General features: G+C 37.9%; 1 protein-coding gene across 1 annotated transcript in view; it reads right to left on the minus strand.

The window, feature by feature from the left end:
• Positions 1 to 3,680: 3,680 nt before the first annotated feature.
• Positions 3,681 to 23,530, minus strand: part of MTMR9 (myotubularin related protein 9) — a 90,256-nt gene continuing 70,406 nt past the window's right edge. The window contains exons 9-10 of the mRNA XM_065879155.1: positions 19,352 to 19,503; positions 3,681 to 4,568 (exon numbers count right to left, since the gene is read on the minus strand). Coding sequence (XP_065735227.1) covers positions 4,405 to 4,568; positions 19,352 to 19,503 — 316 coding nt within the window. The 3' untranslated portion in view covers positions 3,681 to 4,404. The remainder of the gene's footprint in view (positions 4,569 to 19,351; positions 19,504 to 23,530) is intronic.

Below are 23,530 nucleotides of genomic sequence, written 5' to 3' on the forward strand. Positions count from 1 at the left end.
ACTTTCAGTGTAGATGATAATAGATCTATAAGCATTCTAAAAAGCAGAACTCACGGTGTGTTTGTGTAGAATAATCCACCTCTCCAAAAATACATGCATTTGAAAAAGTGAAGCAAATGTCTTGGGCAGAGAGACACAGGCAGTGTTCCACAACTTGTTTTTATTACAAATCACAAATATATTTAATCTGTATACTCACAGATAAACAGAATGGCCCTAGAAGAAAGTAAGCTCTCATCGTGAAGTATTTTCCACGACAGTGGAGTGTCTGCAGTGAGCGCCGTTATTTTTCATTAATTAAGCAGAACTACAGTTCCGCACTGCAGTTCAAAAATAGGACATTAGTTTATTTTAAAGGGAATTTAGATTACAAGTTCAGACTTTCTAAAACCTAGCCCTAGAGTTTCAGAAGGTGTCTTCTGGGCTTTTGGTTTAAAGGAAGAAAATGCTGTGGACTCTAGATTATAAGGACTGAGTGAAGGCAGAAGTCGTTTTATTCAAGAAAACAAAAATTAGCATTTCATACCATCTGAGAATAGATATTAATGTAGAAACCAGTCTTTTACTGTTTTTTGTTAAGATGGTGACTTACACAAAAATACTACCTATAATAACATATTGTACCAGCTCTGGAGGGGAAAGATCTGAGCCATGTTAAAGAATAAGAAATAATTAATCTCTGTTGTCCTGAGGTATAGGATAAACCTGTATCAGAGGTACTGAATGAATGACTTCATTCATAAATTTCAGAGCTTCCAGAACCAGGGGACTAACTGTTCTAAATATTGCCCATTTTTTGTCCAGGAAATACCTCTCTGATAAAGAGTGCTCCTAATAGATTCATGTTGCTTTAATTCATTAAATCTGGATATGGGTAAATACCAAAACTGTGTCTCAGGTTAAGGTCTGATAGTAAGTGAACCTGATGACTCAGTTAAGACTGACAATTAAAACAGCTAATCTTGGGGCTTCCCTGGTGGCGCAGTGGTTGAGGGTCCACCTGCCAATGCAGGGGATGCGGGTTCATGCCCCAGTCCGGGAGGATCCCACATGCCGCGGGGCAGCTGGGCCTGCACGTCTGGAGCCTGTGCTCCGCAGCGGGAGAGACCACAGCAGTGAGAGGCCTGCGTACCACAAAAACAACAACAAAAAACAAAACTAATCTTGAAACCAGATAACTTTAAGAGTTATATCTTTAAGCAGATTATTTTTAAATGCAGCAAAATGTTCCCCATTTTTCACTTCAAGAGACAATTACTGGTCAAATCTTTTCCATATATTGACTTTTTTATTTAACATAAATACTGACTGAATCAAAGACTAAACTCTCACTAAATTTTCATCCTTTAAAATGAAAAGCAGTGACATATCACCTCTACAAAATCAGGCTTTAGAATTCAAAGAAAAGTTTTTAAATTCTCCATACGGATCTTAAATGACCATCTATTGTCTTCCAAAGTTTTCCCAAAAATCACTTTAAAAACTTGCTTCAAAGGCCTAAGTTTTCTTACAAATAAAACAAATTTATAGGTGTCTTAAATCTATAAGGTTTTATAATTTCTGCTTGTTTTCTTCCCATTTAATAAAATCAAAATGAAAAATTTTTCAAACTACTGAAAAGCCTTAGACCACCCAAAAAGTTTCAGCATTTTTATATAACAAACTATGTTCTTCTGATTTTTTAAAAATCATTAATTTAAATCTAAGGATCCCTGTACTGTAGTAATATTTTAAAAATATTCTTTGTGGGGCTTACTTTTTTCATTCCAAAAATGTAAACCAGCCTTCACAATTATGTACATGAACTTCATTATATCTCACTTTATTATTGGCTTGTAATGGGGTAATATGTGGGGCTTACTTTTTTCATTCCAAAAATGTAAACCAGCCTTCACAATTCTGTACATGAACTTCATTATATCTCACTTTATTATTGGCTTGTAATGGGGTAATCTGCATGCTCACTAATTTGGCCATCATTCTCTTCATTAAAGTTTTTAAAGCCATATTTATCAAAGATAATTCTCCAAACTTAACCTTTATAAGTAGCTTCTCGTAAGTATATCCACTGTATTCTTTTCATCCAAGGGATGAGTAACTTAATAGTATTACTAAAAACCCTCTTCAAATTATATTGATAAAGCACTTATCTTTGACAGAGTTCTCAGGTTTGTGGAAACCTTAGCATTTATCTTATTAGATGACCTCTTTGAAATTGCATTGATACCAAAGTTTGTTTTTACACCCTGTAAACAGAAATGAGGTTTGGACAATCCCTAATTATAAATTAACACTAAAACACAAACTTGTCCAAATAGCTTATGATTGCTGTCTCAATAAGAGAAAGAAAAAGAAATTGAAACACTATGCTATTACTGTACTCTGGCTCACATATAAAATGTTCATCAGGAAGACAGTTATAAGTTGATGGCATACAATTTCTCCATGACCAAAGCTAATAAAAAATCCCTCCAAAGTTTCCACCCACAGAAGCCTTATGGCCAATTAATATTACCAGTGAGAGTCACTTCTAAAGAATCACTAAAAGAAAATCTCTATATGGTTTTCCTTATGGGGCCGTTAACTGAGAAGAAAAAGGCGCCTTCTTCAATTTTGAGGATCCATAAAATGCTGGGGTGTTTCCTCTTTTAAAAAATTAATACAGACATTTCACACAACACACAGATATCTACAGCAAGAAAGTACACCTTCTTTGCTCCTTGCCTTATTAGCCTTTAGGTGAGGGCTTTAAGGCCCCAAGATTCATAACTATAGCCAACAAAACAGGTCACGAATAAAACTGGGCTTGGAGGAGAAAGCAGACAAATTTACCAAAAGAGAGCTGTGTGGATTGCTGTCTAGCCTTTTGCTAAAAGTCTGAGGAAACAGAAAAAAAAAAAAGTTTGGGCAGCTGGAGATAGAAAGTATTTGCCAGTTTTTAAGGCTTCTGAATGTGGCCATAGATTTTGCTACAGTTGATTTTGAAGAATTAAAATTTTAACTCAATACATAGCCCTAAAGCAGGGTTCAGTTTTGGTGTGTTTTACAATGAAATGGTTATATATAGATGTGATAGAAACGGTATTAAAGACTGCCCTTCAACTATCCTTTTAAAGGAAAACTAGAATTGAGAGTATCTGTTAAAACGACCTGTGCCACAAAACAAAAATGTATAAGGAAAGCACCAAACCACAAATTTTAGAATTGCAGGCATAAACCAGCATAGCACATAAATATAGTCGTCATTGTTTCTGTAACATTGAAACATTTCAAATTGGCTTCTGAAGTTTAAAACATAGCTGCATCACGTTCATAAACTTTCACCTCCACTTAAATTATTATTTGCCTAACATATAATGGACAGATCAAGCAGAGTCAAGATAAATGTTCAAAAGGCTCAAGACAATAAGAAAATTTTAACCTTAGTATTAGTGAACTCTTAGAATATTTAAAAATAAAAACAAGACATAATAAAACACACATATCCATACATAAACCAGTGCAATAAGAACTTAAGACAAGGGCGGTACATCTCTGGTTTAAGGAAACCGTATTTGTAGCTTAATCATAACAAATTAACATCTATTCTAAATGACGGTTTAACATTACATCCAGCATTTGACACACATTTAACGTGTGTCAAAACCCTGAAAAACCAATTCAACACTAAAGATACCTTATCAGTAACAAATTCCTACTTTATTTCTATATTGCACATATTTTAGTATCTGTTACAATAAATTTACTTCTTCTTAATGTAAATATCAGAGAACTATAGCTGTTGCCCTTTACGTAAAAATAATTTACCTTGAATAAATATTCAGCTTTTGTTTTCTTGACAAATCAGAATGAGGATGAATTCAGCTCTGTCAGTCCAAAACTGTTTTACAGAGAATGGCTTTTTTATGTGGCAAAGATATTGGAAATGGTATGTTAAACACAAAATTCTTCGTTTATCAACCATTTCAGGTTTGAAAAATATTTCTGTATTTGGAATGCTTCAAAGTCTGATCCTTTTTTTAAACTAACAGATATTCCCTAAGAGATTAATCATATCCTTGACTGGTCTGGAGCACTGTTTGGAAAGTGGATGCAGAGAAAAGCTTAGGGTGAAATGGCATATAACACAAATGGCATTAAATAGGTCACTTGTTTCATGTAAAATAAAATGACTAGCACCTCCTTCCTGCTCCCAAAGTGAAGAGGCCTAACAGGCCACATGAAACATGAATAATTATAGTAAGTTCCATTCATAAATTTTTGAGGAGTCCATTATATTAGAAGGTTCTCACATCTAAAGCCTTAAGTTTAAGGCTACTGTGTGAAAGTGAACTGAAGGGCAAGGGAGAGAGAGGTGGGATACCAGTCCTGACGGTCCTCCAAGGGCTGCAGGGAATCTGGAATTCAGGGACTCTCCTGCATCCCATCTTCAGTCTCCAGTTCTGCCAACTGCCGCCTAAGGATATTTACTTTTGCTTGTAATTCCTTGTTATATTCAATGATGTTAACCATTTCTTCATATGCTTCATCCAAATACTTGGAAGATCTATTCCAACGCAGAAAAATACCTATTGAATCCACAAAAGGAAAACAGAAGGGAAAAAGATACACACAACGGATTAGCATTATAACTGTGGTTAATATGTACTCCCATGCATTATAATCCTTCTCATTTTTTCACAATTCACATCTGTGTTTTATTATACTCTAAAATATAAAACAATCTTGAGGTATTGAAAGAGTACAATTGAGTACAGTATTCAAGAAGTCACTATGAGGGAACCCCCATAAGGTTAACAGCTGATTTCTCAGCACAAACTCCACAAGCCAGAAGGGAGTGGCATGACATATTTAAAGTGATGAAAGGGAAGAACCTACAACCAAGATTACTCTACCCAGCAAGGATCTCATTCAGATTCAACAGAGAAATCAAAAGCTTCACAGACAAACAAAAGCTAAGAGAATTCAGCACCACCAAACCACCTCTACAACAAATGCTAAAGGAACTTCTCTAAGAGGCAAACACAAGAGAAGAAAAGGACCTACAAAAACAAACCCACAACAATTAAGAAAATGGTAATAGTAACATATATATCGTTAATTACCTTAAATGTAAATGGATTAAATGCTCCAACCAAAAGACACAGATTGGCTGAATGGATACAAAAACAAGACCCATATATATGCTGTCTACAAGAGACCCACTTCAGACCTAGAGACACATACAGACTGAAAGTGAGGGGATGGAAAAAGATACTCCATGCAAATGGAAACCAAAAGAAAGCTGGGGTAGCAATTATCATATCAGACAAAATAGACTTTAAAATAATGTTACAAGAGACAAGGAAGGACACTACATAATGATCAAGGGATCTATCCAAGAAGAAGATATAACAATTATAAATCTATATGCACCCAACATAGGAGCACCTCAATACATGAGGCATCTGCTAACAGCTATAAAAGAGGAAACTGACAGTAACACAATAATAGTGGGGGACTTTAACACCTCACTTACACCAATAGATAATCCAAACAGAAAATTAAAAAGGAAACACAAGCTTTAAATGACACAATAGACCAGATAGACTTAACTGATATTTATAGGACATTCCATCCAAAAACAGCAGATTACACTTTCTTCTCACGTGCACATGGAACATGCTCCAGGACAGATCACATCTTGGGTCACAAATCAAGCCTCAGTAAATTTAAGAAAACTGAAATCATATCAAGCATCTTTTCTGACCACAATGCTATGAGATTAGAAATGAATTACAGGGGAAACAAACGTAAAACCAGGAACACATGGAAGCTAAACAATACGTTACTAAATAACCAAGAGATCACTGAAGAAATCAAAACATACCTAGAGACAAATTACAAGAACATGACCATCCAAAACCTCTGTGAGGCAGCAAAATCAGTTCTAAGAGGGAAGTTTATAGCAATACAAGCCTACCTCAAGAAACAAGAAAAATCTCAAGTAAACAATCTAACCTTACACCTAAAGGAACTAGAGAAAGAAGAACAAAAAAAACCCAAAGTTGGCAGAAGGAAAGAAATCCTAAAGATCAGAGCAGAAATAAATGAAATAGAAACAACGAAAACAATAGCAAAGATCAATAAAACTAAAAGCTGGTTATTTTACAAGATAAACAAAATTGATAAACCATTAGCCAGACTCATCAAGAAAACGAGGGAGAGGACTCAAATCAATAAAAGAAGAAGTTACAACAGACACTGCAGAAATACAAAGCATCCTAAGAGACTACTACAAGGAACACTATGCCAATAAAATGGACAACCTGGAAGAAGTGGACAAATTCTTAGAAAGGTATAACTTTCCAAGACTGAACCAGGAAGAAATAGAAAACATGAACAGACCAATCACGAGTAATGAAATTGCAACTGTGATTAAAATTCTTCCAACAGGGGCTTCCCTTGTAGCGCAGTAGTTGAGGGTCCACCTGCCGATGCAGGGGACACAGGTTTGTGCCCCGATCCAGGAAGATACCACATGCTGCAGAGCGGCTAGGCCCGTGAGCCATGGCCACTAAGCCTGCGCATACGGAGCCTGTGCTCTGCAATGGGAGAGGCCAGAGCAGTGAGAGGCCTGCGTACCGCAAAAAAGAAAAAAAAAAAAATAATCTTCCAACAAACAGAAGTCCAGGACCAGATGGCTTCACACGTGAATTCTATCAAACATATAGAAAACAGCTAACACCCATCCTTCTCAAACTCTTCCAAAAAATTGCAGAGGAAGGAACACGCCCAAACTAATTCTATGAGGCCACCATCACCCTGATACCAAAACCAGACAAAGATACTACAAAAAAGAAAATTACAGACCAATATCACTGATGAATATAGATGCAAAAATCCTCAACAAAATACTAGCAAACAGAATCCAGCAACAGATTAAAAGCATCATACACCATGATCAAGTGGGATTTATCCCAGGGATGCAAGGATTCTTCAATACACGCAAGTCAATCCATGTGATACACCATATTAACAAATTGAAGAAGCAAAACCATATGATCATCTCAATAGATGCAGGAAAAACTTTTGACAAAATTCAACACCAATTTATGATAAAAACTCTCCAGAAAGTGGGCACAGAGGGAACCTACCTCAACATAATAAAGGCCATATATGACAAACCCACAGCCAACATTGTCCTTAATGGTGAAAAACTGAAAGCATTTCCACTAAGATCAGGAACAAGACAAGGCTGCCCACTCTCACCACTCTTATTCAACAGTTTTGGAAGTTTTAGCCACAGCAATCAGAGAAGAAAAGGAAATAAAAGGAATCCAAATCGGAAAAGAAGAATTAAAGCTGTCACTATTTGCAGATGACATGATACTATACATAGAGAATTCTAAAGATGCTACCAGAAAACTACTAGAGCTAATCAATGAATATGGTAAAGTTACAGGATACAAAACTGATGCACAGAATTCTCTTACATTCCTATACACTAATGATGAAAAATCTGAAAGAGAAATTAAGGAAACACTCCCACTTACCACTGCAACAAAAAGAATAAAATACCTAGGAGTAAACCTACCAAGGGAGACAAAAGACCTGTATGCAGAAAACTATAAGACACTGATGAAAGAAATTAAAGATGATATAAACAGATGGAGAGATATACCATGTTCTTGGACTGGAAGAATCAACATTGTGAAAATGACTCTACCACCAAAAGCAATCTACAGATTCAATGGAATCACTATCAAATTACCAATGGCATTTTTTACAGAACCAGAACAAAAAAATCTAAATTTTATCTGGGCAAAAGACCCCTAATAGCCAAAGCAGTCTTGAGGGAAAAAAATGGAGCTGGAGAAATCAGACTCCCTGACTTCAGACTATACTACAAACCTATAGTAATCAAGACAGTATGGTACTGGCACAAAAACAGAAATATAGATCAATGGAACAGGATAGAAAGCCCAGAGATAAACCCACGTACATATGGTCAACTTATCTTTGATAAAGGAGGCCGAAATATACAGCAGAGAAAAGACAGCCTCTTCAGTAAGTCATGCTGGGAAAATTGGACAGCTACATGTAAAAGAATGAAATTAGAACACTCACTAACACCATACACAAAAATAAACTCGAATTGGATTACAGATCTAAATGTAAGGCCAAAAACTATGAAACTCTTAGAGGAAAACATAGGAAGAAACTCTGACATAAATCACAGCAAGACCTTTTTTGAACCACCTCCTAGAGTAATGGAAATAAAAACAAACAAATGGAACCTAATGAAACTTAAAAGCTTTTGCACAGCAAAGGAAACTACAATGAAGATGAAAAGACAACCCTCAGAATGGGAGAAAATAGTAGCAAACGAATCAACGGACAAAGGATTAATCTCCAAAATATATAAATAGCTCATGCAGCTCAATATTAAAGAAACAAACAACCCACTCAAAAAATGGGCAGAAGACCTAATTAGACATTTCTCCAAAGATGTACAGATGGCCAAGAAGCACATTAAAAGCTGCTCAACATCACTAATTATTAGAGAAATGCAATTCAGTACTACAATGAGGTATCACTTCACAGCAGTCAGAATGGGTATCATCAGAAAATCTTTGAGCAACAAATGCTGGAGAGCGTGTGGAGAATAGGCAACCCTCTTGCACTGTTGGTGGGAATGTAAATTGATACAGCCACTATGGAGAACAGTATGGAGGTTCCCTAAAAAACTAAAAATAGAATTACCATATGACCCAGAAATCCCACTACTGGGCATATACCCAGAGAAAACCATAATTCAAAAAGACACATGCACCCCAATGTTCACTGCAGCACTGTTTACAATAGCCAGGTCAGGGAAGCAACCTAAATGCCCATCAGCAGATGATAAAGAAGATGTGTGGGGGGGGGACCTTGAAGATGGCGGAAGAGTAAGACGCGGAGATCGCCTTCCTCCCCACGGATACACCAGAAATACATCCACACGTGGAACAACTCCTACAGAACTCCTACTGAAGGCTGGCAGAAGACCTCAGACCTCCCAAAAGGCAAGAAACTCCCCACGGGTAGGGCAAAAGAAAAAACAGAGACAAAAGAATAAGGACGGCACCTGCACCAGTGGGAGGGAGCTGTGAAGGAGGAAAAGTTTCCACACACTAGGAAGCCCCTCCGCGGGCGGAGACTGCGGGAGGCAGAGGGGGGAGTTTCGGGACCGCGGAGTAGTGCACAGCGACGGGTGCGGAGGGCAAAGCAGGGAGATTCCTGCACAGACGATCGGTGCCGACCAGCACTCACCAACCCGAGAGGCTTGTCTGCTCACCCGCCGGGGCGGGCGGGGCTGCGAGCTGAGGCTCGGGTTTTGGTTTTGGACGGAGCTCAGGGAGAGGACTGGGGTTGGCGGCTTGAACATAGCCTGAAGGGGTTAGTGCACCACGACTAGTCGGGAGGGAGTTCGGGGAAAAGCCTGCACCGGCCGAAGAGGCAAGATACTTTTTCTTCCCTCTTTGTTTCCTGGTGCGCGAGGAGAGGGGTTTAAGAGCGCTGCTTAAAGGAACTCCAGAGACGGGCGCGAGCCGCGGCTAAAAGCGCGAACCCCAGAGACGGGCGCGAGCCGCGGCTGAGGGCGCGAGCCCCCGAGACGGGCGCGAGCCGCAGCTGAAAGCGCAAACCCCAGAGACGGGCGCGAGCCGCAGCTAAAACCGCGGACCCAAGAGCCGGACGGGAGACGCTAAGGCTGCTGCTGCCGCCACCAAGGGGCCTGTGTGCGAGCACAGGTCACTCTCCACACCCCTCTTCCGCGGAGCCTGTGCAGCCCGCCACTGCCAGGTTCCCGGGATCCAGGGACAACTTCTCCGGGACAGCGCACGGCGGGCCTCAGGCTGGTGCAACGTCACGCCGGCCTCTGCCGCAACGTCACGCTGCCTCTGCCGCCGCAGGCCGGCCCCGCACGCAGTGCCCCTCCTTCCCCCATCCCCCAACCCCCGGCCTGAGTGAGCCGGAGGCCCCGAATCAGCGGCTCCTTTAACCCCGTCCTGTCTGAGCGAAAAAACAGACGCCCTCCAGCGACCTACACGCAGAGGCAGGGCCAAATCCAAAGCTGAGCTCCTGTGAGCTGTGAGAACAAAGAAGAGAAAGGGAAATCTCTCCCAGCAGCCACAGAAGCAGCGGATTAAAGCTCCACAATCAACTTGATATACCCTGCATCTGTGGAATACCTGAATAGACAAGGAATGATCCCAAATTGAAGAGGTGAACTTTAGGAGCGAGATCTATGATTTTTTTCCCTTTTCCTCTTTTTGTGAATGTGTACGTGTATGCTTCTGTGTGAGATCTTGTCTGTATACTCTTGCTTCCACCATTTGTCCTAGGGCTCTATCCGTCCATGACTTTTTTTTTAATTCTTTTTCTTAATAATTAAGTTTAATTGTAATAACTTTATTATACTTTACCTTCGTTCTTTCTTTCTTTCCTTCCTTCCTTCCCTCCTTTAGACAACGAATCACCCCAAATTGAGGAGGTGGTCTCAGGGAGCAGGATTTATGATTTTTCCCCCTTTACCTCTTTTTGTGAAGGTGTATGTGTATGCTTCTGTGTAAGATTTTCTCTGTATAGCTTTGCTTCCAACATTTGTCCTAAGGTTCTATCCGTCCCTTTTTTTTTTCTAAATATTTTTTAATTCAATAACTATATTATACTTTATTTTATTTTTACTGTATCATCTTTCTTTCTTTTTTCCTTCTTTCCCTCCTTCCTTCCTTCCTCCCTCCTTTCTTTCCTTCTTTGCTTCTTTCTTCCTTCCTTCCTTTCCTCCTTTCTTTCTTTCTTTACTCATACTTCTACTAATTCTCCCTACTTTTTCTCCCTTTTATTCTGAGCTGTGTGGATGAAAGGCTCTTGGTGCTCCAGCCAGGAGTCAGGGCTCTGCCTCTGAGATAGGAGAGCCAACTTCAGGACACTGGTCAACAAGAGACCTCCCAGCTCCACATAATATTAAACGGTGGAAATATCCCAGAGACCTCCATCTTAACACCAGCACCCAGCTTCACTCAACGACCAGCAAGCCACAGTGCTGGACAACCTATGCCAAACAACTAGCAAGACAGGAACACAACCCCACCCATTAGCAGAGAGGCTGCCTAAAATCATAATAAGGCCACAGACACCCCAAAACACACCACCAGACGTGAACCTGCCCACTAGAGAGACAAGATCCAGCCTCATCCAGCACAACACAGGCACTAGTCCCCTCCACCAGGAAGCCTACACAACCCACTGAAACAACCTTAGCCACTGGAGACAGACATCAAAAACAACGGGAACTACGAAAGTGCAGCCTGCAAAAAGGAGACCCCAAACACAGTAAGATAAGCAAAATGAGAAGACAGAAAAACACACAGCAGATGAAGGAGCAAGATAAAAACCCACCAGACCTAACAAATGAAGAGGAAATAGGCAATCTACCTGAAAAAGAATTCAGAATAATGATAGTAAGGATGATCCGAAATCTTGGAAGTAGAATGGACAAAATGCAAGAAACAGTTAACAAGGACCTACAAGAACTAAAGATGAAACAAGCAACGATGAACAATGCAATAAATGAAATTAAAATCACTCTAGATAGGATCAATAGCAGAATAACTGAGGCAGAAGAACGGATAAGTGACCTGGAAGATAAAGTAGTGGAAATAACTACTGCAGAGCAGAATAAAGAAAAAAGAATGAAAAGAACTGAGGACAGTCTCAGAGACCTCCGGGACAACATGAAACGCACCAACATTCGAATTATAGGGGTTCCAGAAGAAGAAGAAAGAAAGAAAGGGACTGAGAAAATATTTGAAGAGATTATAGTTGAAAACTTCCCTAATATGGGAAAGGAAATAGTTAATCAAGTCCAGGAAGCACAGAGGGTCCCATACAGGATAAATACAAGGAGAAACACGCCAAGACACATATTAATCAAACTGTCAAAAATTAAATACAAAGAAAGCATATTAAAAGCAGCAAGGGAAAAACAACAAATAACACACAAGGGAATCCCCATAAGGTTAACAGCTGATCTCTCAGCAGAAACCCTACAAGCCAGAAGGGAGTGGCAGGACATACTGAAAGTGATGAAGGAGAATAGCCTGCAACCAAGACTACTCTACCCAGCAAGGATCTCATTCACATTTGATGGAGAAATTAAAACCTTTACAGACAAGCAAAAGCTGAGAGAGTTCAGCACCACCAAACCAGCTTTACAACAAATGCTAAAGGAACTTCTCTAGACACGAAACACAAGAGAAGGAAATGACCTATAGTAGCGAACCCAAAACAATATATAAAATGGAAATAGGAACATACATATCGATAATTACCTTAAATGTAAATGGACTAAATGCTCCCACCAAAAGACACAGATTGGCTGAATGGATACAAAAACAAGACCCTTATATATGCTGTCTACAAGAGACCCACTTCAGAACTAGAGACACATACAGACTGAAAGTAAGGGGATGGAAAAAGATATTCCATGCAAATGGAAACCAAAAGAAAGCTGGAGTAGCAATTCTCATATCAGACAAAATAGACTTTAAAATAAGGACTATTAAAAGGGACAAAGAAGGACACTACATAATGATCAAGGGATCGATCCAAGAAGAAGATATAACAATTGTAAATATTTATGCACCCAACATAGGAGCACCTCAATACATAAGGCAAATACTAACAACCATAAAAGGGGAGATCGACAGTAACACATTCATAGTAAGGGACTTTAACACCCCACTTTCACCCATGGACAGATCATCCAAAATGAAAATAAATAAGGAAACACAAGCTTTAAATGATACATTAAACAAGATGGACTTAATTGATATTTATAGGACACTCCATCCAAAAACAACAGAATACACATTTTTCTCAAGTGCTCATGGAACATTCTCCAGGATAGATCATATCTTGGGTCACAAATCAAGCCTTGGTAAATTTAAGAAAACTGAAATTGTATCAAGTATCTTTTCCGACCACAACGCCATGAGACTAGATATCAATTACAGGAAAAGATCTGTAAAAAATACAAACACATGGAGGCTAAACAATACACTACTTAATAATGAAGTGATCACTGAAGAAATCAAAGAGGAAATAAAAAAATACCTAGAAACAAATGACAATGGAGACACAACGACCCAAAACCTATGGGATGCAGCAAAAGCAGTTCTAAGGGGGAAGTTTATAGCAATACAAGCCCACCTTAAGAAGCAGAAAACATCTCGAATAAACAGCCTAACCTTGCACCTTAAGCAATTAGAGAAAGAAGAACAAAAAAACCCCAAAGCTAGCAGAAGGAAAGAAATCATAAAAATCAGATCAGAAATAAATGAAAAAGAAATGAAGGAAACAATAGCAAAGATCAATAAAACTAAAAGCTGGTTCTTTGAGAAGATAAACAAAATAGATAAACCACTAGCCAGACTCATCAAGAAAAAAAGGGAGAAGACTCAAATCAATAGAATTAGAAATGAAAAAGGAGAAGTAACAACTGACACTGCAGAAATAAAAAAAATCATGAGAGATTACTACAAGCAACTCTATGCCAATAAAATGGACAATCTGGAAGAAATGGACAAATTCTTAGAAATGCACAACCTGCCAAGACTGAATCAGGAAGAAATAGAAAATATGAACAGACCAATCACAAGCACTGAAATTGAAACTGTGATTAAAAACCTTCCAACAAACAAAAGCCCAGGACCAGATGGCTTCACAGGTGAATTCTATCAAACGTTTAGAGAAGAGCTAACACCTATCCTTCTCAAACTCTTCCAAAATATAGCAGAGGGAGGAACACTCCCAAATTCCTTCTACGAAGCCACCATCACCTTGATACCAAAACCAGACAAGGATGTCACAAAGAAAGAAAACTACAGGCCAATATCACTGATGAACATAGATGCAAAAATCCTCAACAAAATACTAGCAAACAGAATCCAAAAGCACATTAAAAGGATCATACACCATGATCAAGTGGGGTTTATTCCAGGAATGCAAGGATTCTTCAATATACGCAAATCTATCAATGTGATAAACCATATTAACAAATTGAAGGAGAAAAACCATATGATCATCTCAATAGATGCAGAGAAAGCTTTCGACAAAATTCAACACCCATTTATGATAAAAACCCTCCAGAAAGTAGGCATAGAGGGAACCTTCCTAAACATAATAAAAGCCATATATGACAAGCCCACAGCAAACATCATCCTCAATGGTGAAAAACTGAAAGCATTTCCACTAAGATCAGGAACAAGACAAGGTTGCCCACTCTCACCACTCTTATTCAACATAGTTTTGGAAGTTTTAGCCACAGCAATCAGAGAAGAAAAGGAAATAAAAGGAATCCAAATCGGAAAAGAAGAAGTAAAGCTGTCACTGTTTGCAGATGACATGATACTATACATAGAGAATCCTAAAGATGCTACCAGAAAACTACTAGAGCTAATCAATGAATTTGGTAAAGTAGCAGGATACAAAATTAATGCACAGAAATCTCTGGCATTCCTATATACTAATGATGAAAAATCTGAAAGTGAAATCAAGAAAACACTCCCATTTACCATTGCAACAAAAAGAATAAAATATCTAGGAATAAACCTACCTAAGGATACGAAAGACCTGTATGCAGAAAATTATAAGACACTGATGAAAGAAATTAAAGATGATACAAATAGATGGAGAGATATACCAGGTTCTTGGATGGGAAGAATCAACATTGTGAAAATGACTCTACTACCCAAAGCAATCTACAGATTCAATGCAATCCCTATCAAACTACCACTGGCATTTTTCACAGAACTAGAACAAAAACTTTCACAATTTGTATGGAAACACAAAAGACCCCGAATAGCCAAAGCAATCTTGAGAACGAAAAACGGAGCTGGAGGAATAAGGCTCCCTGACTTTAGACTATATTACAAAGCAACAGTAATCAAGACAGTATGGTACTGGCACAAAAACAGAAAGATAGATCAATGGAACAGGATAGAAAGCCCAGAGATAAACCCACGCACATATGGACACCTTATCTTTGATAAAGGAGGCAGGAATGTACAGTGGAGAAAGGACAGCCTCTTCAATAAATGGTGCTGGGAAAACTGGACAGGTACATGTAAAAGTATGAGATTAGATCACTCCCTAACACCATACACAAAAATAAGCTCAAAATGGATTAAAGACCTAAATGTAAGGCCAGAAACTATCAAACTCTTAGAAGAAAACATAGGAAGAACACTCTATGACATAAATCACAGCAAGATCCTTTCTGACCCACCTCCTAGAGTAATGGAAATAAAAACAAAAATAAACAAATGGGACCTAATGAAACTTCAAAGCTTTTGCACAGCAAAGGAAACCACAAACAAGACCAAAAGACAACCCTCAGAATGGGAGAAAATATTTGCAAATGAAGCAACTGACAAAGGATTAATCTCCAAAATTTACAAGCAGCTCATGCAGCTCAACAACAAAAAAACAAACAACCCCATCCAAAAATGGGCAGAAGACCTAAATAGACATTTCTCCAAAGAAGATATACAGAATGCCAACAAACACATGAAAGAATGCTCAACATCATTAATCATTAGAGAAATGCAAATCAAAACTACAATGAGATATCATCTCACACCAGTCAGAATGGCCATCATCAAAAAATCTAGAAACAATAAATGCTGGAGAGGGTGTGGAGAAAAGGGGACACTCTTGCACTGCTGGTGGGAATGTGATTGGTTCAGCCACTGTGGAGAACAGTATGGAGGTTCCTTAAAAAACTACAAATAGAATTACCATATGACCCAGCAATCCCACTACTTGGCATATACCCTGAGAAAACCAAAATTCAAAAAGAGTCATGTACCAAAATGTTCATTGCAGCTCTATTTACAATAGCCAGGACATGGAAACAACCTAAGCGCCCATCATCGGATGAATGGATAAAGAAGATGTGGCACATATACACAATGGAATATTACTCAGCCTTAAAAAGAAATGAAATTGAGCTATTTGTAATGAGATGGATAGACCTAGAGTCTGTCATACAGAGTGAAGTAAGTCAGAAAGAAAAAGACAAATACCGTATGCTAACACATATATATGGAATTTAAGGGAAAAAAATGTCATGAAGAACCTAGGGGTAAGATAGGAATAAAGACGCAGACCTACTGGAGAACGGACTTGAGGATATGGGGAGGGGGAAGGGTGAGTTTTGACAGGGCGAGAGAGAGTCATGGACATATACACACTAACAAACGTAGTAAGGTAGATAGCTGGGGGGGAAGCAGCCGCAAGGCACAGGGATATTAGCTCGGTGCTTTGTGACAGCCTGGAAGGGTGGGATGGGGAGAGTGGGAGGGAGGGAGATGCAAGAGGGAAGACATATGGGAACATATGTATATGTATAACTGATTCACTTTGTTATAAAGCAGAAACTAACACACCATTGTAAAGCAATTATACCCCAATAAAGATGTTAAAAAAAAAAAATAAATAGCATAACACAAAGCTAAAAAAAAAAAAAAAAAAAAGAAGATGTGGTACATATGTACAATGGAATATTACTCAGCCATAAAAAGGAACAAAATTGGGTCATTTGTTGAGATGCGGATGGATCTAGAGACTGTCATACAGAGTAAGTCAGAAAGAGGAAAACAAATATCGTATATTAACGCATATATGTGGAACCTAGAAAAATGGTACAGATGAACCAGTTTTCAGGGCAGAAATTGGGACACAGATGTAGAGAAGAAACGTATGGACACCAAGGGGGGAAAGCAGTGGGAGTGGGGGTGGTGGTGGGATGAACTGGGAGATTGTGATTGACATGTCTACACTGATGTGTGTAAAATGGATGACTAATAAGAACCTGCTGTATGAAACGATAAAATAAAATTTTAAAAATTTTTAAAAAGTCACTATGTACATGCTCATTAATTCTTCAAAAACCCCACAAAATGTTCTCTGATATATTCAGGAATACGAACTGTACATAAACTTTAAAGAAAGATTTGTATTGTGAAACTATAAACAATTACAGAACTTTATCCAGACCTGTAAGACCTACATGTGTGAAATCACTTTCACTGGAAAAGTGGCAGTTACAGCAAAACAGAACTACACAAACTGTTATTTAAGAGCCTAAACTTCAGCACTCTCTCTCTCTGTTACTTACGAGGCAGCTTTCCAATTCTGTAGGCAACTTTCCAATTCTGTAGGCAACTGCTTCTTTCCCCAAATAATAATTATCCTTTTATTATGGAGTAAAGACATTTTCTCCTCTACACAGATGTACGTTAATGATATCAGCCCAAAGTAACGGCTTAAAGATACTCAGGTCAGGAGGCACAAACACCTTCCAGGCTGCAAGAAGTCAGCAGCTGGCAAGTTCACAAAAGTTTTATGATTAGAATACTTTATATTAGAATACTTTCCACAAACCAAACTGCCATGCACCCTAGACAGTCCTTCTGTAATGTGTCCAAATGCTAGATAGAAGAAGATAGAAACACAGACTAAAGACTGACTTGTGTTGATTTTTCTATTAAATGAGCTTATTTTTAAAATCCTGTTCTTCAATACAGGAATTATTTAATATTAATGGTTAACTACAATGACTACAATGTAATTATAAACAGCAGAGAGACGTTTTAAGGCCAGAGTAGTGTCATTATACAATCCATATACTTTCCATGAGAATGTTTTACCTAACATAGGATTTCTTCCAGTTCTAAGTTGAGGAGGTACTAAACATACAGAGAAACCCCTTTCTTAATGGTGTAGGAGGAACTCATTCATATAACAAAAAAATTTTCTTCTATCACATAATCCCTAAACTGTCAATGAGGTTTGGTAAAAACAAGTTAAATAGTCCTTTAGGCCATTGGACTCCCAATTGTGGCTTTCCTCCCAACTAACTAGATTCTTGTTTCAGTTATTAAACATGACAGTGGCTTTTAGGTAAATTGTCTCAGAAGTCTTAAACAAGTAGTACAGCTGTAAACTCTCATTTAAGAGATCACCTGTCCTGCATCTGTGACTATCTAAACACTCAATAAGCAAGGAGAAGTTCTGAGCAGCCCCAAATCCCCAAAGCACTAACGCTCAGACTCAGAGACCCTGGAGACTGAGGCCACTTTCCCACAATTCTAACTAGGGGACACCTCAACTGATAAGATTAGAAGCATAAACTGAGGGGGAGGAAGCAGCTAATGACAGATATGCCAAGCGGAACAAGCCGTGAAACTGATGGCCAGAGAAGTGACAGAAACAGGCTCGGTCTCAAAACAAGGAAGCAAAGCAACCTGAGACCCTTTTACACACAATGGGCAGTTTCCACACAAGAATTGCCCTTGAGACAATAATGTATTAGAACACAGTATACTAACTGACATTTATAGTACTTCAGTTTACCAAACAGCTACCATTTCTGTGTGTATGCCTTATATTGTTTAATATAAAGATGAATAAAAATGTACTTACTACCTACAAATTGGTTAAAAAGAAATTAAATGGTATTTTATAGTCTTTGTTTAATGAATGGATAATATGTTTTAGATAGGTTTTGGTTATTTTTTTAAAAAACAAGCTTTCATATTTAAGGAGATAAACTTCAAGAATCTGAAAAATTAATGCAGGTAAAACACGTTCTTTAGGGGTTTCCCTGGTGGTGCAGCGGTTGAGAGTCTACCTGCCGATGCAGGGGACACGGGTTCGTGCCCCGGTCCGGGAAGATCCCACATGCCGCAGAGCAGCTCAGCACGGCCGCTGAGCCTGCGCGTCCAGAACCTGTGCTCCGCAACGGGAGAGGCCACAACAGTGAGAGGCCCGCGTACCGCAAAAAAAACAAAAAAGAGGAAGGAGATCCTGTCCCATGCTACCACATGGATGAGCCTTGAGCACATTAATTATGCTAATGAAATAAGCCAGTCACAAAAGGACAAATACTGTATGGTTCCACTTATATGAGGCACCTGGAGTAGTCAAATCCAGAGACAGAAAGCAGAAGGGTGGTTGCCTGGGGCTGGAGAGGGGCACTGAGAAGTTGTTGATGGGTACAGAGTTTTAGATTTGCGAGATGAAAAGCTGTGGAGACCTGTTTCACAGCAACGTGATTTACTTAACCGTACCGAACTGCACACTCAAAGATGGTTACGTTGGTAAATTTTGTGTTTTTGTCACAATAAAAAAAAGGTACCTTCTTATCTTGAGAAAATATCCCATATAAAGAGCAGTATCCATGTACTCATGTACCCACAGGCAGTCAAGAGAACATCCTAGACTACATTAATAAAAGGTTTGCGAAGGATGCGTGGCTTACCCTCCCACAGCTGAAGACTCTGTGGAGCAACCGAAGGCCAGATGACAAGATTGTTGGCTTCGAAGAGAGGGTTGGTGAACTTACTCAGTTCACTGGGCCGGTTGACCCAAGACCATAGAGACATCGTTTTCTGCTGTAGCTTCAACTTGCATCTGATCAAGAAAGAAAACTGCCATTAAAGCAATTAATTTATGACCATAGAGACATCGTTTTCTGCTGTAGCTTCAACTTACATCTGATCAAGAAAGAAAATTGCCATTAAAGCAATTAATTTATGACAACCACTATTAAATGCTCCTTCTAACAGGTCAATTTCTTTTCTCTTGTATGTTAGAAAGCAGAACACAAGACCTTTAGCAGAGGAACAAAATGGTGTAAAATTAAAATATTTGTCAGCATTTTTAACTGTCAACAACATCAAAACAAAGACTGTTTTGCAGGCTTCCAAAGCTGGCAACAAAGTTAATCCACCAAGAAGATATAATAATTATATATGTATGTTGCACCTGAGCCACAAAACATATGAAGCAAAAACTGACGTAATGGAACAGAGAAACAGACAATTCTCTAATATAGTTGAGGATTTCACTATCCCAATAACCAGACAGAAGATAAATAAGGAAATACAGGACTTGAACAAAATGTAAGACAAATATAGAAAACTCTACCCAACAGCAGAACACACATTCTTCTCAAGTGGACATGAAGCATTCTGCAGGCCAGACCACGTGGTAGGCCACAAAACAAAGCTCAATACATTTTAAAAGACTGAGATCATACAAAGCATCTTCTTCAACCACAAGGGAATGAAGTTAGAAATTGATAACAGAAGAAAAACTGGAAAATTCATAAGTATGTGGAATTATATAACACACTTTCAAACAACCAACGGTTTAAAGAAGACATCACAAAAGAAGTTAGAAAATACTTACAAATGAATGAAAACAAAAACACAACATGCTAACACAACTCCAGTGAAAGTAATGCTCAGAGGGAAATTTATAGCAAGAACCTATGTTAAAAAGGAAAGATCTCAAATCAGTAATCTAACTTTACACCTTAAGGAACTAGACAAAGGAGAGCAAACTAAGCCAATGCTTGCAGAAGGAAGGAAAAACCAAGATTACAGAGGAGACAGACAAAAAGACTTTTAAAAATAACATCAATGAGACCAAAAGTCAGTTCTCTGAAAAGATCCACAAAATTGTTCCTCTGGCTAGAATGACAAAGAAAAAGGAAGATGCAAATAACTAAAATCAAAAATGAAAATGGGACATTACTACTGACCTTACAGAAATAAAAAAGATTTTAAGAAAATACTATTAACTGCACACCAACAAATTAGATAATCTGGATGAAAAGGACAAATTTCTATAAACACAAAAATTACCTAAACTGACTGAAGAAATAAAAAATCTCAACAGACCTATAACAAATAAGGAAATTGACTCAGTAACAAATAATCTCTCCACAAAGAAAAGTCTAGGACCAGATGGTTTCACTGGTAAATTCTATCAAATATAAAAGAAAAATGAACACCAATCCTTCTCAAACTCCCCAACAAATAGAAAAGGAATATTTCCTAACTCATTTTATGAAGCTATTATCACCCTGATGCCAAAGCCAGACAATGATACAAGAAAACTGTAATAGGCCAATGTCCCTTACAAATATAGATGCAAAAATTCTCAACAAACTACTAGCAAACCAAATACAACAGCATATTGAAAGGATTATATACCATGACCAAGTGAGATTTATCCTAAGTATACAAGAGTGGTTCAACATAAGAAAATCAATCAATGTAATACACCACATTAATAGAACAAAGGGAAAAAAACCACATGATCATTGCAATTAATGCAGAAAAAGCAGATAACAAAACATCTTTTCATGACAAAAACACTCAATAAATTAGGAATAGAAGGGAACTTCCTCAACATGGTAAAGGGTACTTATGAAAAAAAACACAGCTAACATCATATTCAACATTACACTCGTGAAAGACTGAAAGCTTTCTCCCTAAGATCAGGAATAGAACAAGAGTGCCTTCTTTCACCACTGCCATTCAATGCTGTACTGGAAATTCATTAGACATGAAAAAGAAAGAAAACACATCCAAAGTAGAAAGGAAGACGTACAATGATTTCTACTTGCAAATAACATGCTCCTATGCATAGAAAATCCCAAAGAATCCACACACACACACAAACTACTAGAGCTAATAAATAAATTTGGCAAAACTGCAGGGTACAAGACAGACACAGAAAAAGTCATGTTTCTATATGCCAGCAGTGAATACTCCAAAAAAATTAAGAAAACAATTCCATTTACAACAGCATTCAAAATATTAAAATACCAAGAATAAATTTAACTGAAGAGGTAAAATATTTGTATACTGAGAACTATAAAATATTGCTGAAAGGAATTAAAAACCTAAATAAATGGAAAGACATCCCGTGTTCACAGACTGGAAGACAACACTGTTAAGGCAGTAATAACTACCCAAAGTGATCCACAGATTCCAATGCAATCTCTATCAAAATTTTCTTACAACTCAACAATAAAAAGACAAATAACCCAATGAAAAAATTGGCAAAGTATCCAAATAGATATTTGGATATCAAAGAAGTGATAACACAAATGCCCAACAAACACATGCAAAGTTGATCAACACCATTGGTCCATTAAGGAAATGCAAATCACTGTAATGAGATTTACACCACTTTACACCCACTAGGATGACTAAATCAAAAGGGCAGACAATAAAAAAATGGTGGAGATGTGGAGAAACTGGAGCCCTCATACATTGCTGGTGGGAATGTAAAATGGTGCTGCCACTTTCTTTCACAGCTCCTCAAAATGTCAGTTACCATATGACCCACAATTCCACTCCTAGGTTTATATCTAAGATAAATGGATATGTGTCCACACAAAAACTTGTATACAAATGTTTAACACAGCATTATTTATGGTAGCCAAATGATGGAAACAACCCATTCTACAACATGGATGAACCTTGGAAATATGCTCAGTGAAAGAAGCCAATCATAAAAGACCACATATTGTATGATTCCATTTATATGAAATAGTCAAACAGGCAAATTTATAGACTAAGAGCAGATTTGTGGTTATCAGGGAGGGAAAATGGATAGTGACTGGTAATGGATATGGGGTTTGTTTTGGAGGTGATGAAAATGTTCTAAAATTAGGTGCAGTGCTGGTTGCACAACTCTGAATATACCATTTTTAAAAATCACAATAAATACACTTTAAATGGCTGAATATTATGGTAAATGCATTATATCTCAATAAAGCTGTTTTTTAAAAATGTTAATTTTCCCTTTTAACTGAAGTCATCTTTTACCAAGAAGTTTCAGTGGTTTTTAAAGATTTTTTAAAAATCTTATTAGGCTAGCTAATACTCCAATCTCCCAAATTCACAGGGTTCAAGTAATTTCAGACTTTGTATTCATAACAAATCTTAAAAGTTCTTGTTCTTTCATATGTAATATTTAAAAGGGAAAAAAAAGGATGGTCATTGCTTTCTCTTAGGTCATCTCTTCTAATTAAACTCTATTCTGACTGGCAGAATTCTAGAACAGAGATGAATAGAACCCTAAAGTCAGGAAGCATTAAACTTTTCATCTATTGTTAATAAGGAAAAAATAGGAAAAAATTAATAATTTATGTTCTATTTGGATTAACTACGTGTTACAGAATAGTTTCTGGGGTGGGAAGGGAAATATTAGTGGCATCTCCATCACAAATCAATCCAAATCCTACTTTTTGGAAGTAGGCCTGCTCTTTTGGCATAAGTAATGAATTCAAGTGTAATAATATAAGTATAATCATTTCTAGAAAGTCAACTTAAAATGATACTAAAGTACCCAAAGTAAATTTCATCAATTGAAAAAACTGAGGTACGATGTTCAAAGATTCATTTAAGCCTAAACTATGAATGAACAGCTCAGGGACAATCCCAACCACCAACCCATCTGAAGGTTTTCACAAAGGTTCGATTTTGTAATGCCAACATAATGTAATAGGGAAGAACAGATCTGGCTCCATACTGGATCTGTTTCTTTTACTCTAAACTTTGTATTCTACTGCTTTTGCTACAAGTTAATCACTAAAGGAATGTTGCTTATAGCTTAAAGAATACATAATGGCCCATCT

Source organism: Phocoena phocoena, chromosome 6, assembly GCF_963924675.1.
Source record: "Phocoena phocoena chromosome 6, mPhoPho1.1, whole genome shotgun sequence".
In the NCBI taxonomy this organism is placed as follows: Eukaryota; Metazoa; Chordata; class Mammalia; order Artiodactyla; family Phocoenidae; genus Phocoena; species Phocoena phocoena.